This window comes from Thermobia domestica, chromosome 7, assembly GCF_964235325.1.
Source record: "Thermobia domestica chromosome 7, izTheDome1.hap1.1, whole genome shotgun sequence".
Classification (NCBI taxonomy): Eukaryota; Metazoa; Arthropoda; class Insecta; order Zygentoma; family Lepismatidae; genus Thermobia; species Thermobia domestica.
Genome location: NC_137460.1, coordinates 271,512,846 through 271,527,001, shown reverse-complemented (window position 1 = coordinate 271,527,001; position 14,156 = coordinate 271,512,846). Strand labels below are relative to the sequence as shown.

At 33.8% G+C, this 14,156-nt stretch overlaps 1 protein-coding gene across 3 annotated transcripts in view; it reads right to left on the bottom strand.

Moving 5' to 3' along the window:
- Positions 1–12,302, bottom strand: part of LOC145690920 (uncharacterized) — a 47,654-nt gene extending 35,352 nt beyond the window's left edge. For all 3 annotated transcript variants that reach the window (XM_081766362.1, XM_081766364.1, XM_081766361.1), the window contains exon 1: positions 11,748–12,302. In XM_081766362.1, the coding sequence (XP_081622488.1) occupies positions 11,748–12,112 (365 nt within the window). In that variant the 5' untranslated portion in view covers positions 12,113–12,302. The remainder of the gene's footprint in view (positions 1–11,747) is intronic.
- Between the last annotated feature and the right edge of the window lie 1,854 nt (positions 12,303–14,156).

Genomic DNA, 14,156 nt, shown 5'->3' with positions numbered 1-14,156 from the left:
ATGACCATATAACTATATATAGGATAATAACACTTCACCAAAGGGAATAAAATCGACCAAAAACCAAACACGTGGTATAACGTATTGCTTACGTGTATATTTTGGCAATTTTGTACCCCTAGAAGGGAACGAGGTGGACCACCCAAATTTATCATAATACACATTAAGGTCCTGTACTATAATACCCAATGTTTAAATTGGTCAATTTCCAAAATTTAAGGGGTGGGCCAAGGTACCCCTCCCAAAATTTTCAAGGGTGCATTAACATACCCATATGTTATAAAAGCTAATGCACCCCTGTATACGCCCATATAACCATATAAGGTAATAACACCTCATCAAAGGGGATAAATTAGGTCAAAAACCCCCGAAAAATGAATTTTTGGCAATTTTTTACTCATAAAAGGGAACGACATAGACACCCAATACTTATAGAAATACATACTATGGTCCTAGGCTACCAAACCCGATTTTTAGATTTGGCAATTTCGAAAATTTAAAGGGGGTGGTCCTATGTACCCCTGCCAAAATTTAGGGGGTGGGCCAAGGTACCCCTGCCAAAATTTAGAGGAGGTGGTCCTAAGTACCCCTAGGTCATTCACCCCGGGCCAAGGTCAATGACCTTTGACCTATGACGTCACAAAGGTCGGGTTCAAAGTCCAAAGTTAGGCAGAGTGGGGCAATTACTACTATATGGAACTGTCCAAAACGGCAGTATGAAGTATGATAAAAGCTATCAATACACACAAGTACTGACAAAATGGTAGAAAACTCATATCTTGGTGGAATTCAATCGAAAATAGTTTGAAAAACTTTTAAAAATTGAGAAAAAGTGCAAATTAAAGAAAGGGAAATATACGTGGAAACACAAAATATATCAAAAAACTGATACACAAGTAAGCTATAAACCATTAGCTCCATAACTTTCTCGCCATTCTTGGTTCCACGTAGTCTCACGTTCCTGCACTTGTGATTGGACAATTTAATATATTCCCCCGTGCAAGAAATATAATAAAAGTGAACAATTTTTTTAAAGCAGTTTATATCTTTCACTCATAAAACCTTGGATTCATATCAATCATCGTGCTTTCCTAATGCAAACCTGCAATCCAGACTGAAATTCAACTTAGACAGTGTAGTTTTCTATGCTACTAAAATATTTTGTTCGAAAGGCGGGATGTACTTAGTAATTTCGTATTTACGATTATATTCCTAATCTGGACTGTACACGGCTAATTTATAAATAAATAAGTAACGCTTCGCTGGCCATTTATGAGTACATCTCATTAACCCACAATGAAATTTGACTTAACATCGTTCTGAAATGAATTTAAATAATAATGATGATGTCAGGCTACATGAGTTCTATATAGAAGAACGAAAAGTCCATTATAAAATAGTTTTCAAATGTACTGCGAGAACATTATCTGATAAAATGCTGCTGCCCCTTAACAAAAATTGAAACAAACGTTACTCAGAAATCGATTAGTAGTCATAATGACCACCTCCCTTTAAAAGAAAACTAAAAAGAAAAAGCCGACGTTAGGCACATTTTTAAAGGTACTAAGATTCTATTTTGTCAAAAAACATACTTTGCAAAGTTATTTTGTAGTGACAAATCTATTCTTAATCTTCTGTTCCAAAGCTTTTCTTAATAAAGAACACAAAATCCTGCGGTACTTGTATCCAGGGCCATTCTTACTTGTCTAAAATCTAAAAGCAGAGTAACAAAATTTATTTCACTCAAATAATAAGAAAATCTTGATCTTAAATTACATCCTCTGCAATTAGAAGCAAAATAACTGGCAATACCTGTTAATTTTCGCAAGATGTTTCAAACAGATTGGTTGGAAAATTTTTCAAAGTTTGTACCTGGAATATTCTTACATTCGTCTATATTATCAAATAAGATCTCAATTCATTTCACTCGCCTAAAAGAAATGAAACGGTCTCAAATTATACCATTCGCAGAGTAGGAGCCGTTCTGAACCCCAAATTTAAAATAAGTTTAATGTTACGATCAAAATTTCTTTCATTGTTTGTCAGTACGGAGATTAATACTTCCTTCTTCATTAAAAAAAATACTCACGAGTTTCTTGCCTCTTATACTAGGAATAGCAGTATGTCAAATATATACCTCTACGATAGGCTCAGAGCACCGCAAAAAAAAAAAAAAATCCAATTGGAAAGCGCTTGAAATAGAACGAGTAGAAACTTTCTTTGTATTTTCCACCTAAGATATTCTTAAAAATTTCTAAATTGTACAAAGCACAAACTCCTAATTTGTTACACTTAACCACTAAAAATGAAAATAAATAAATTATTTATTCCGTAAAGTTGGTTGTAGAATAGCTACAAGTAAAAGGAAAAATCCAAAACAAGGAAATCCGAAGTCAGGAAAATACTTCCATATTTTTCTTTTTGAAACATTATCAAACGTGCGGTTGGTAATAATACTTTTTCCGCTTCTCAACACAAAGGATATAATTTGAAATTGTCTTATCCGTAAAAACTGAGGGAAACACATTTGTTGCTATAAGATACCACATAAAACATACAATTATGTCCGTACGTAACAGAAACTAAAAATTATCCTATTCTATTTTTTTACCTACTCTAAATTTTCACTTCTCATTTAAGCGCTCTTAGGGACTAAGTTGGAGATGTTTCACTTCAAATCACGTTATCGCTAACCTATGAGTGAAATAATTAGTTATCATTTTCTGCAATCTAGGAAGGGATAATATTATCCTAGGCAAGAGCTATACAATTATACCCAATCGTTTTATTTGTAACATGTTTAGAATTTGGATCTATTCATGGAGTGCGTTCTTCTTTTCACCACAGGGGTTATAATTTGAAATCACTCCAATTAAAAGACAAGTGAAATGACTAAAATTTTTGAGGGACTTACAGAAAGAATGGGCCTAGATATGAATCACAAACAATTTCTTACTTTTTTATTTGAGACCCGGAATATTCCCGGGTTTTCTCCCTGGCCTAAAAAATCCCGGAAAGGAATTTATTTCCATTTCTCTACTTTATCTTCCAAATTATAAGAACAATATGACTAATTACTTTATTTTAAAATAATATGAATTATTTCTAAACTTTAAAGAATTTGGACGTTAAAAAATTTAAAATTATTTGACTGTACTTTATATAACTAACAATATAATTTTCTTATTTTCCATTTCCATTTGAACTAAAAGTAGGGTAATTGTTTAGTATAGGGGCCAAAAAGTAGCAAAACGTAGGACAATTTACGGAACAAATGAGTTGACAGTGATGTACAAGTACTCAAGAAAGTACCGAACACAATTTCTTTTAGGGGTAGGGGATTTTCACGAACCGTAAGTGTAAGAGGAAGTGATTAATGTCAGAAAAGAAAGTGAATTGCTGGTAACGAAGATAAAAAACAACGTACCCTGCGGGGCTCTATCCCGCCTTCACTGGCTACGCTCGCTCGGCAACGCTGTCTGAGTTTAATGTTGGTAACGTAATTTAACATATGAAACCATAAAACAACCGCATCAGAATAGAATATCGCAAAAAGTAGGCGCATATGCTGGTCCACCAAATATAAACAATAGCCAAAACAGCAAAGTACTAAATTAAAATAATGAAAAAAAACCATTTTAAAAGTAATTTAGAATTACGTAGAAATAGAGATGTAGCACTACTAATAAAGCCTGAAACAGTGTTAGTAATAGACGCCGGTCTGTCTCCTGTCTCTGGCTTGAATTTTTGAAGAGGTACTCGGACTTCACTTACATGTAAATTAAAGCATGACATTTCGAGAAATGGACAGGTCGTGTGGCAATATTACATGCAAAATTATAAAGATAAGAATTTTTCCTGCAAGTACTGCGAACATACATATTTATGCCCAAATGTTGAAAAAATTGTGGGACATGTGTCTTCTGGCAGTTACCCAACTTAATTTATTTATAACACGTAAAAATTTAATATGTTTATATCAGTGCTAGAGTCAAGTTTCGAAAATCCACTTACATGTAAACTTAAACTAATTAGCCGTTTAAAAGTATGCGGACTTACTATACCATTTTTGTAACATATTTTCTTTCGTAGAACATATTGTAAATAAATATCCATTTATGCGTACTTTCTAAATATAATAAACTATTTATAAAATAAATAACATCGTTCAGAATATACATTTTAAAGACTCCTCTGGGGACAACTGTAATAATATACTGTGATATAAAAACGAATTTAACTTTGAACTTATATACACAAACAGAATGCATTTTTATGTGTTATTGTTCATAAATTCCCGGAAAACTCCTATTTTTGGGAATCTTCCCGGGAATATTCCCGAAAAATATCTTCCTTGGAATTTACCCACCACTAGTCTTGTCATTTTCTCGTCATAGAACAGTTTGTGCATGTGGATAAAACCTTCGCCGTTGTTCGAATTGGTAGCGCGTGCCACTTGTGCACGTGGTGCTAAGTTCGATTCCCGACGTAAAAGTGCTAAAAGTTAATTTTACAATCAGTTACTTTAATTAATTACCCATCATCAGCGCAGAAGTTAGAGGCAAAAAAAGAGATAAAATCTATTATGCTAATAGTTTCGAGTATCAAGTTCTTAATTATATGATATTGTAGTTAAATTCTGAATTGCAAAATAAATTAATATCAGTATAGAATACGTATTATAGGAGAGCTGCAAAGTGGTACTATTGTACTTTAATTGGAGACACGGTGGCTGAGTGGTAAAGCTCTGCTAGTTCGTTTAGCTTCCGTCAAGCGGGTTTTGTAGTTGAAGAACAAAAACGTGTACGTGGGTTTTCGCGGTATTCTCCCATTTCCTTCCACTTTTCTCACTCTACCGTTCATTCATTGCTGTCATCACCGTCTGCCTTGGTGCATAATTAAGTAACATTAAAGTAGAAGTAATAAAAACTAGAACGCCATCTTCTTAATATATAAAATGATTAGCCCGCTGGCCGGATTGGGGCTTAAAAAGCATAAATCACATATGGCCTGAGTAGTAAATTTTTAAATATAGAACCATACTTCTCGGGCCTAACTTTGTAAATATGCTTTACAACGACATTTATTGGACAGTTCTTTCTGGAAAACCTTCAAAGCACAACTGCATAATTAAACCTCCAATTGCTGTAAATAAAAATACAATACAACTTTCAACAATACAATACAATACAATACAAAAAAATACAACTTTCTTTACAGTTTCCGGCTAAAGATATTCTTGCAACTTTCTAAATTGTAGAAAGCACAAACTCCTTATTTGTTACACTTAACTCCTAAATATGAAAAGAAATAAATTATTTATTCAGTAGAGTTGGTTGTAGAATAGTTGCAAGTAAAAGGTACAAATCCGAAACAAGTTAGGAGAATATTTCCAATCCTTATTCTTGAAACATTATCAAACTTGTTATTGGTAATAACAGTTTCTCCGCTTCTCAACACAAAAGATATAATTTGAAAGTGTCTTATCAGTAATAACTGAGAGAAACAAATTCGTTGCTATATGATACAATATAAAACATACAATTATGTCCGTAGATTACAGAAACTGAAACTATCCTTTTCTTTCTTTTTTTTTACCTACTCTAAATTTTGACTTTTCATTTACGCGCTCTGAGGAACTAAGGTGGAGGTGTTTCACTTCAAATCGAGTTATCGCTACCCGATGAGTGAAATAATTAGTTAAAATTTTCTACAATCAAGGAACGGATAATAATATTCTAGGTAAGAGCTATACAATTATACCCAAACGTTTTACTTGTAACATGTTTAGAATTTGGAGATGTTAATGGCGAGCGTTCTGCTTTTTACCATAGAGTTATAATTTGAAATCACACCATTTAAAAGACAAGTGAAATTACTAAAAATTTTCGAGGGTCTTACAGAAAGAATAGGCCTATATATGGATCACAAACAATTTCTTACTTTTTTGTTTATTTGAGACGTGTTTCCAAACTGTAGTGATTATTGATGCCATTTTCGATTTCGTGTGTTGGATATTTTAAAGATTATTATAAATATTTTTATACATAACTGGAATCATTATGTATTGTCCCCGATTGCTCAATAGGTTATGATTATTAATATATATTTTATTGGTATATTTCTTTATGTTATGTTAAACAAATGATACACATTCGGATTTTTTTCCGCAGTATTAGGTAAAAATTCATATTATAGTACTGTACAAACTTGCAATTTACCATGCACCAGGCGAGATAGCACAAGCTTCAGGAAAAGTATGTAAATACAAAAAAAATTGAAATAAGGAATTGATAAGAATAAATAAGAGAAGCAACAATCTTGCGATTTTAATGTCTTTTCCGGTACATTTCCAATTCCTTATCATAATTATAATAATAACTATTATTATAAAAATTAAACAAAATAAATACCAATGAGCAACACCTACTGCGCTAGAAGACTATTATCGCGATTTATCTGATCCGATGTTGGGAGCAGTTTAGGTATGATTCCCAAAATGCTCCAGTTTGCTCCCAGAACCGGATCAGTTGAACCGGTTATAGTTACTGTCCAAGTCAAAATAATGTACAATGTTAAGAATTATACTATAAAGACAAGGGCCAAAATGTTACTAAACACTATTCTATATCAATCCAGGTGAAGTGGTGACTATCAATATTGATATCTATACGGGGACTACCAACCCACCTACGTCCTACTCAAGTACAATAAAAACATCCAAAAATAATAATATTTAGTCAAACCACTACTATGAAGCTAACGTAAGAAGGGAAAAAAATTTAAAAAAACATTCATCACTAATTATAAATCAGTGAAGCATGACAAGGAAAAATAAATTACATTTCACCAAGATGATGGAACAACCAGCAGCAAAGCAAATGCTTTGCCAAATACTGAAATGCAAAGCAAATCAAGAATAAAAATAATATCAATTAAAAAACGAAAGCACTCGCCGTTTCGCCATACCAGAAAACTCATGAATAATGAACTCATAGTTTCTGATTCCCAAAAACCTAAGACAGCAGCAACACACGCGCAATACTCAACTACACATTACTGAAAATGTTCCTTTCTGCACAGACGTCGATTTATTAAAGCGAGCAAATTTGTTATTATGACAAATAAGACTAACCAATAAACGCTCAATTTTACCATACGTCAGGAATATCTTCAGCGTTCGACCACAACCATTAGAGGTTTTCTATAACTCAATTGAACCACAGTGCTGAAAGGCGATATGTGTTAATATCCGAATCTAATACAAACTTATATAAAAACGACAAGTTCAAATTCTTTGTATTAAATTCATGTTACGGTGTCTCAATCGCACTTGCTAACTAGATCGTCGCCATGAAACGAAAATTCAATTACCCGGTCACCGCATTCCACCAGCAACAGCACACACATACAAGCAGACAGAACATGTGACGTCACAGTAACAAACTGCCATATGACTGTACAGAGACACTTAATGGGAAAAATATGAACTACCACCAATCACTGAACTAAGACGTTACACCAAAAACACGAACAATTTCAAGTGACTCACGCAGAAACAGTGCCAGGAAGTGAGTAAACCTGTAACAACCGATTAAAGTCACTGTTTGAGGTCTAATTGCAACCTTACCAGTTAAAAAAAAAAAGAAAATCTTGCAATTTTGGGTGGGTTTCAACCTGAAAAGTACAAACCCAGTAAATCTTAAACTGATAAGTGTTCGGATTATATTCTTGGACAAAGGACCAAATCAAATCATTTTACAAAGATGATTTTTTTCTCATCAGTTGGCACTTTTGTGGGACATATTTTGAACTATTAGAATGTAGTTCCATAGTCGGTACCAGAAAATACATTATTTCCTTTACAAATATCGATAACTCAAAGTAAGCACTGATAGAGGTACCATCATTATACTATAAATCAGGGTGGAAAAAAATATGATTTTTTTTAAAAAAATCATTTTTGTTGATTTTGTTGATTTAAATCGATTTTTTTTTTGTTTTAATTCAAATCTTTCTCCTCGTATAATACAGGTCGCGAACTGAAGAAAAAACATTAGGAATTAGTTTTAAATATTAATTATGCCATTTAAGTGAAAGTATTGTGGTTGAATTTTGAATTAATCCCCAATCGTTAACCTATTTCAATCCCAAACAATGTTTCTTCAACATTAAGGAAAAAGTAAACCAACATTCATCAACATGACACTTTTCTTTTCACGAAAGTTACTGATATTTCGCAGGGGTATATTTAGAGACCGGAACTGGCTAGCGGCAGGAAATACATATAAAAAAAATAAATTTCGCCTAAAATTAAATAATGTTCTTTGGAACCCAGAGTTTCAATGCCACGTTTACAAAAGCTATTCATTGACTTCTAGCCTTAGCCAAATGGATCCAGTTTCTACTTCGTATTCCTATTTTTGCGAGATGCATCTTAATATTGTCCTCCCATCTGCGCCTAGGTCTTCCTAATGATCTTTTTGCGATTGGTTTTCCAGTTAAGACTTTAAAAGCGTTCCTACTTCCTTCCATTCTGGCTATATGACCTGCCCACCTGAATCTCCTAGACTTGATGACCTTAGCAATGTTTGGTAAACCATATAAATTATGTAGTTCTTCATTATGAAGTTTCCGCCATTCCCCATTCACGTTACTCTTGGGTCCGAATATTCGTCTCAGGATCTTATTCTCAAGTACTTTCAGTCTATGCTCTTCCCTCGTAAGCGACCATGTTTCGCAACCATACGGAGCAAAAGGCATTATTATCATTTTATATACAGTATTTTAAGCTTCAAATTTCTCGTCAAAATTCGCGACGACAAAAGATTTTGAATTGATTAATAACAAGAATACCCTGCTTTTAGTCGACATTTAAGTTCTTCGTGAATATGGTTTAGGTCGGATAATATTGATCCTAGATATCTGAAAGTATCCACTATATCAAAAGTATTATTCGATATTTTAACGCATCCAAAATTTTTTCGTATTATGATCCCGAGAAACTTCTATGTATTTAGTATAAATTTCGCTTAGTTTAATTTTTTTAGATGGGGGGATCGGACCTCTCTATATGCGCTTCTATTATCTGGAGATAAACAAATAGACGTGGACACAAGAAAATTTTCGGCTTAAATGTCCATGGAGATTTCCCCGTAAGAATAGTCAACGATTTAAAAACCTTATGTTACGAGAAGAAAAAAGCAGGATTCATCCGTTATCCGTTCAAAATGGGATTTTCCCTAATTAGTCTTTGCATGCTACTCGTTTTCATACTGTGCTTGAAAATTTGAATCTCATTTTATTATGCTTATTATCTTTCATAATCGAAATAACAGAACAAAAACGGAATTTTACATATTTTCACTTTAAATTAATTTATTTCGGATTTAGATTTAAATCAACGATTTTTATTTAGAAAATCAAGTGATTTAAATCTTGATTAAAATCGTGTTTTAAATCAGACTGATTTAAATCAATCCACCCTTATATCAATGTTAATAAAACGCACGCAGTTTTGTGTAGAATGTAAAATGTTTAAATACTGAATGAAAACATTGCATGGAAACGTATGTTCAACATACTTTTTTGTATGTTGTTGAAAGTAACCCCACCTATGAAACATTACAATTTCAACAATTGCATCACAATCCAATTATACGCGCTAGTATTCTACGAAACTGACTTAACTTTGACGGAAATTCTTTTAGCTTTAGGCTGTTTTTACAGTAACTGCTTTCCATACCACTTCAACAAACCCTCCCGGTAAATAGAGCTAATAACACCCAACATTGTAGCCAAAATACAGTTACATGTTCTATCTTACATTGTAATTGAAACTTCCTGTTTACAGTTCATGGTTGTACCGACAGAGGACTATGAAACTCTTTTCATATTCGTGCAAACTAACGACCGATAAAGTAACCCTGTGTTACGTTATCTAGTAACCACTGTACACGAAATGGAGTATCAAAATTCAATGTGTCAAATCATGACACGGAACTAGAAAAATGTTTGGAAATGAAGGAATCCATATAAATAAGAAATTACGTCCCTAATGTATTGTGGTACTTCGGAACACAAATATGCAAGCAAAGAAAGCATTTCAGAATGTTACCCATAAAATACTTAGGAGCGTTCAACTACACATTCAATACGCAAGACATGTAAGTTTATCCTAAATAAAGCATTTTGCGCTATCCTCGATTACCAACATTCTGCGTAATGCAATAATCTTCACAGCAATATTCTTTTTACTGGCCATCTAGCGCATGCTCGTTAGAGTTATTTGTACATCGATTCATATTTAGTGATGGGTAAATTCCCGGGAAGATATTTTTCGGGAATATTCACGGGAAAATTCCAAAAATGGGAATTTATGTTTAATCAGAAAGAAAATTGCATTCTATTGCTACATTATGATTTCAAAGTTGAATAGACTTTTATATCACAAAATATTATTAATGTTGTCCATAGAGGACTCTTTAAAAAGTATATTCTGAACGGTACTACGTTACTTTATTAACATTTTATTTTATTTAGAGAGTACGCATAAATGTATATTTATTTACAATATGTTCTATCAATTAAATATGTGTGAGAAATTATACAGTAAGCTCTAATACTTTTAAACCACTAAACAGTTTAAATTTATATGTAAGTGGATTTGCTAAACTTGACTCTATTACTGATATTATAAATAAATTAAATTTATAAATGTTATAAACCAATTAGATGGGTAAATGCTAGAAGATGCATGTCTCACCAATTTATCAACATTTGCGCATACGGACGTTAATTCACATGTAAAAGAAGTCCGAGTACCTCTTCAGAAATTCGAGTCAGAGAGAGAAGACAGACCGACGTATATTACTAATGGTGGTTCAGGGTTTATTAATAGTGCTTCATCTCTATTTCTACATAATTCTAAATTACTTTACAAAATGGTTCCTCTTCCTCATTTGTAAATTAGTACTTGGCTAATTTTGGCTGTTCTTTAGCATTGAGGGCCAGCGTTTGTACCTACCTTTTTGCGATATTCTATTCCGATGCGGTTGTTTTATGGTTTCATACGTTAAATTATGTTACCAAAATTAAATTCAGACAGCATTGCAGAGCGAGCGTTAGCGAATGAAGGCGTGTTAGAGCCCCGCATGGCACGTTGTTTTTTATCTTCGTTACCAACAATTCAGTTTCTTTTCTCACAGAAATCATTTTCACTTACCTTTCCGTTTTGTATAAATCCCCTACTGCACTAAAAAAATGTGTTTGATACTTTCTTGACTACTTTAACATCACTATCAACTCATTTCTTCCATAAATCATCCTACTTTTCGCTAGTTTTGGCTCGTCAATACTAAACAATTACCTTACTTTTTAGTTCAAGTGGCAATGGAACTTAAAAACTCATATTATTAGTTATATAAAGTACCGTCAAATAATATTAAATTTTTTAACCTCAAAATTCTTTAGAGCCCAGAAGTAAATCATAATATATTAAAATAAAGTAATTAGTCATATGATTCTTATAACTTGGAAGATAAAGTAGAGAAATGAAAATAAATTCCTTCCCGGGAATTTATAGGCCAAGGAAAAAACCCGGGAATATTCCCATTTTTAAATTCCTTCACACCGGGAATATTCCCACTGCCCATCACTATTCATATTCATGTATTCAAAAATTTTCCGAACTCATGTAACCGTATTAACAATCTGAGCCAATTACTATATGAAAAAATGAACATTACCTTTCTGGCCGAACTGAATTTAAATTTTTTGTGGTTAATTGTTGGGAGTCATTAGAGTACGTCGCGCAAGTCTCCTGAACCACTATTTTTCGTAGCGTTTCTATATTCCTTTCAAATTCAGGATCATCATCTTCTCTTAATTCTGATTTCACCCTATCAACGTTTAGTTTCACATTAAAAGAACACATAGCTGTATCCTTGTCCATTGTTTGCTCTCCTTCCGTTGTAGACAATATTAACTCTTTGTTGTCAGTCATCAGTTCGTATGTCCACCCTTTCCCTTCGAGTGGATCTTCCTGAGGTAAGTCATACACAATTTCTTCTTTGCACATCAATTCCAACTTAACAGTCGCCTCTCCAGCCATTGTGAATTGAAATATAATAAGAATTTAACACTGGTCTTATCCTTCCCTTATATTTTTTGCCAGTTAATGAAATGATTTACGAGAAGTTTCAGAAAAGTAACTTTATTTGTCCAATCTTCTGCGGTTGCGTATTTCTTTCGTAGAGTGATTCTAGGTTACTAGAATTAATAATGTTTGGTTATATCGGTAAAGAGACGCTGATTGGCTGGTGACACGACGTCACTGCAAGAGCAGCCAGGAGGACGACAAAGTGTAGAGGAGCAGATAGTGGCGTAGAGTGCTATGAGACACTGAGACACTGTCTACCCTTTCAAATTAAAAGATAGTTTTAGAATTTCTTAATTAATAAGAATCAATATACATTTCATGTTGTAGAAAAATATAGAAATAATAGTCCGTGATAGGTTGGTTAATAGCAATAGTGGTAGAATCTAATTTGTTAATAATTTTAATTGTCAAAAATGGGAAATTAAAGCTCTGTTTCCGTCAAACAGGCCACAGAGAGACATCACGAAATGGGTCTCAACGCGGCTGAACAAGTCAGTGGAGTTCCTACTTGAAAGTGGCGCGCGCATGTGGCTGTGTGGGGTTCTTGCTCGCTGAAAGAACCTGGTAATGAGACATGTTTCAGCTGCAGCTTCTTTTTAGATATTCAATCATAATTCAGAGAAAATTTCAAGAAATAGAAGAAAAAACCAAATTAATAACTACCGGAACAATTGCTGAAGGTTTTATGAATACCAGTAATTCATATAAATCTTCCACGATTTAGCTTCGGCTTCTTTTTAATCGAAAGGCGAAAGCGAGCGCAAGATGTTTTATAGTATGCTATTCTGTTGTTGCTTTTAAAATCGTTAGCCAACTTTCTGTGAATTTGGATACGTGTGTTAATTATGTATTATGTGAATGATTAGATATAGATTTATTGCACCAGTTGTTATTAAATATCATGCTAAGTTGTCGTATGAAAATTAGTATTAAGTTTAAAACATAGCCAATTTCTGAGCTTACTTTTTGAATCAGAGATCACACTTTACAAAGGCTAAGCAAATAAGAAGATATTACATAAGAACTAAATTATTAATTCAATTTAACGTATCCAGTGTATATACTGAGATTCTCCAGAATGAATTAATATCGGTATGGTTGTTTGATTTAAACGTTGAGGGCTTTGTTGATCAAAATTAAGTCTCCATATGTTATATACAGTAGTGCAACCTCGCAAAAATCATTTTTTAACGAAATTTGATTAGGAGTTTCATATTTCTTTCCATCACAGAAGCTGTATGAGACATGGCCCTACAACTTAATGTTGTTTCGAACTCGAGAAGAAATAATAATAATAACTACCAGGCACGCACCCAATTTTTTGTTGGGAGGGCGGGGTTGCACCCAACTTTTTGACAAAAAATAAAATGCCACCTATATGCTAACTCCACATTTGTGTAGAATGTGTTCCACAGGTCCGACACTGACCAGAAGGTCTGCCCGTGCAGACAATTCCTAACTCCATTCATGGCGGAGGGGTGCAGGGTTTGGGAGGGTCCAAGCAGCGCCTCCCTAACTTAGATTTTTCTGGGGGGCAAGCATTAATACGCGTATTTGGGTCCGCTAGAAGAGTAGTTTTTCTAATTCTTGGGCCCCTTCTTTCCATCTTTCTCTTACTCTTTATGAACCCCCTGCAGCGTGTGGGCCCTCAAGTACGACAAGGTCTGCGGGGACGTTAGTCACACTTCTGGGCTCGTTACATACATGACAAACTAATTAAGGGGACAATATTGACAAATCTCAAAGCCATACGAATAAATATCTCTAGGGCCCCTAATAGCAGACATTTTTTTTTACTAAAATGGGCCCACGACTCTTGTTTTATTTCCTTCTGTGTGCTGTTTTATTTATGTAATTTAGTGAATCTGCTTGATGCTTCATTTACAATTTCATGTTCGTATCGTATATGTAGTAAGAAAATTTTGTCTTATAGTGGGTCCCCCTCGAACGGCGGGGAGCTTCTCTGGGGGGCAATTGCCCCCTGCCCCCACAAGTT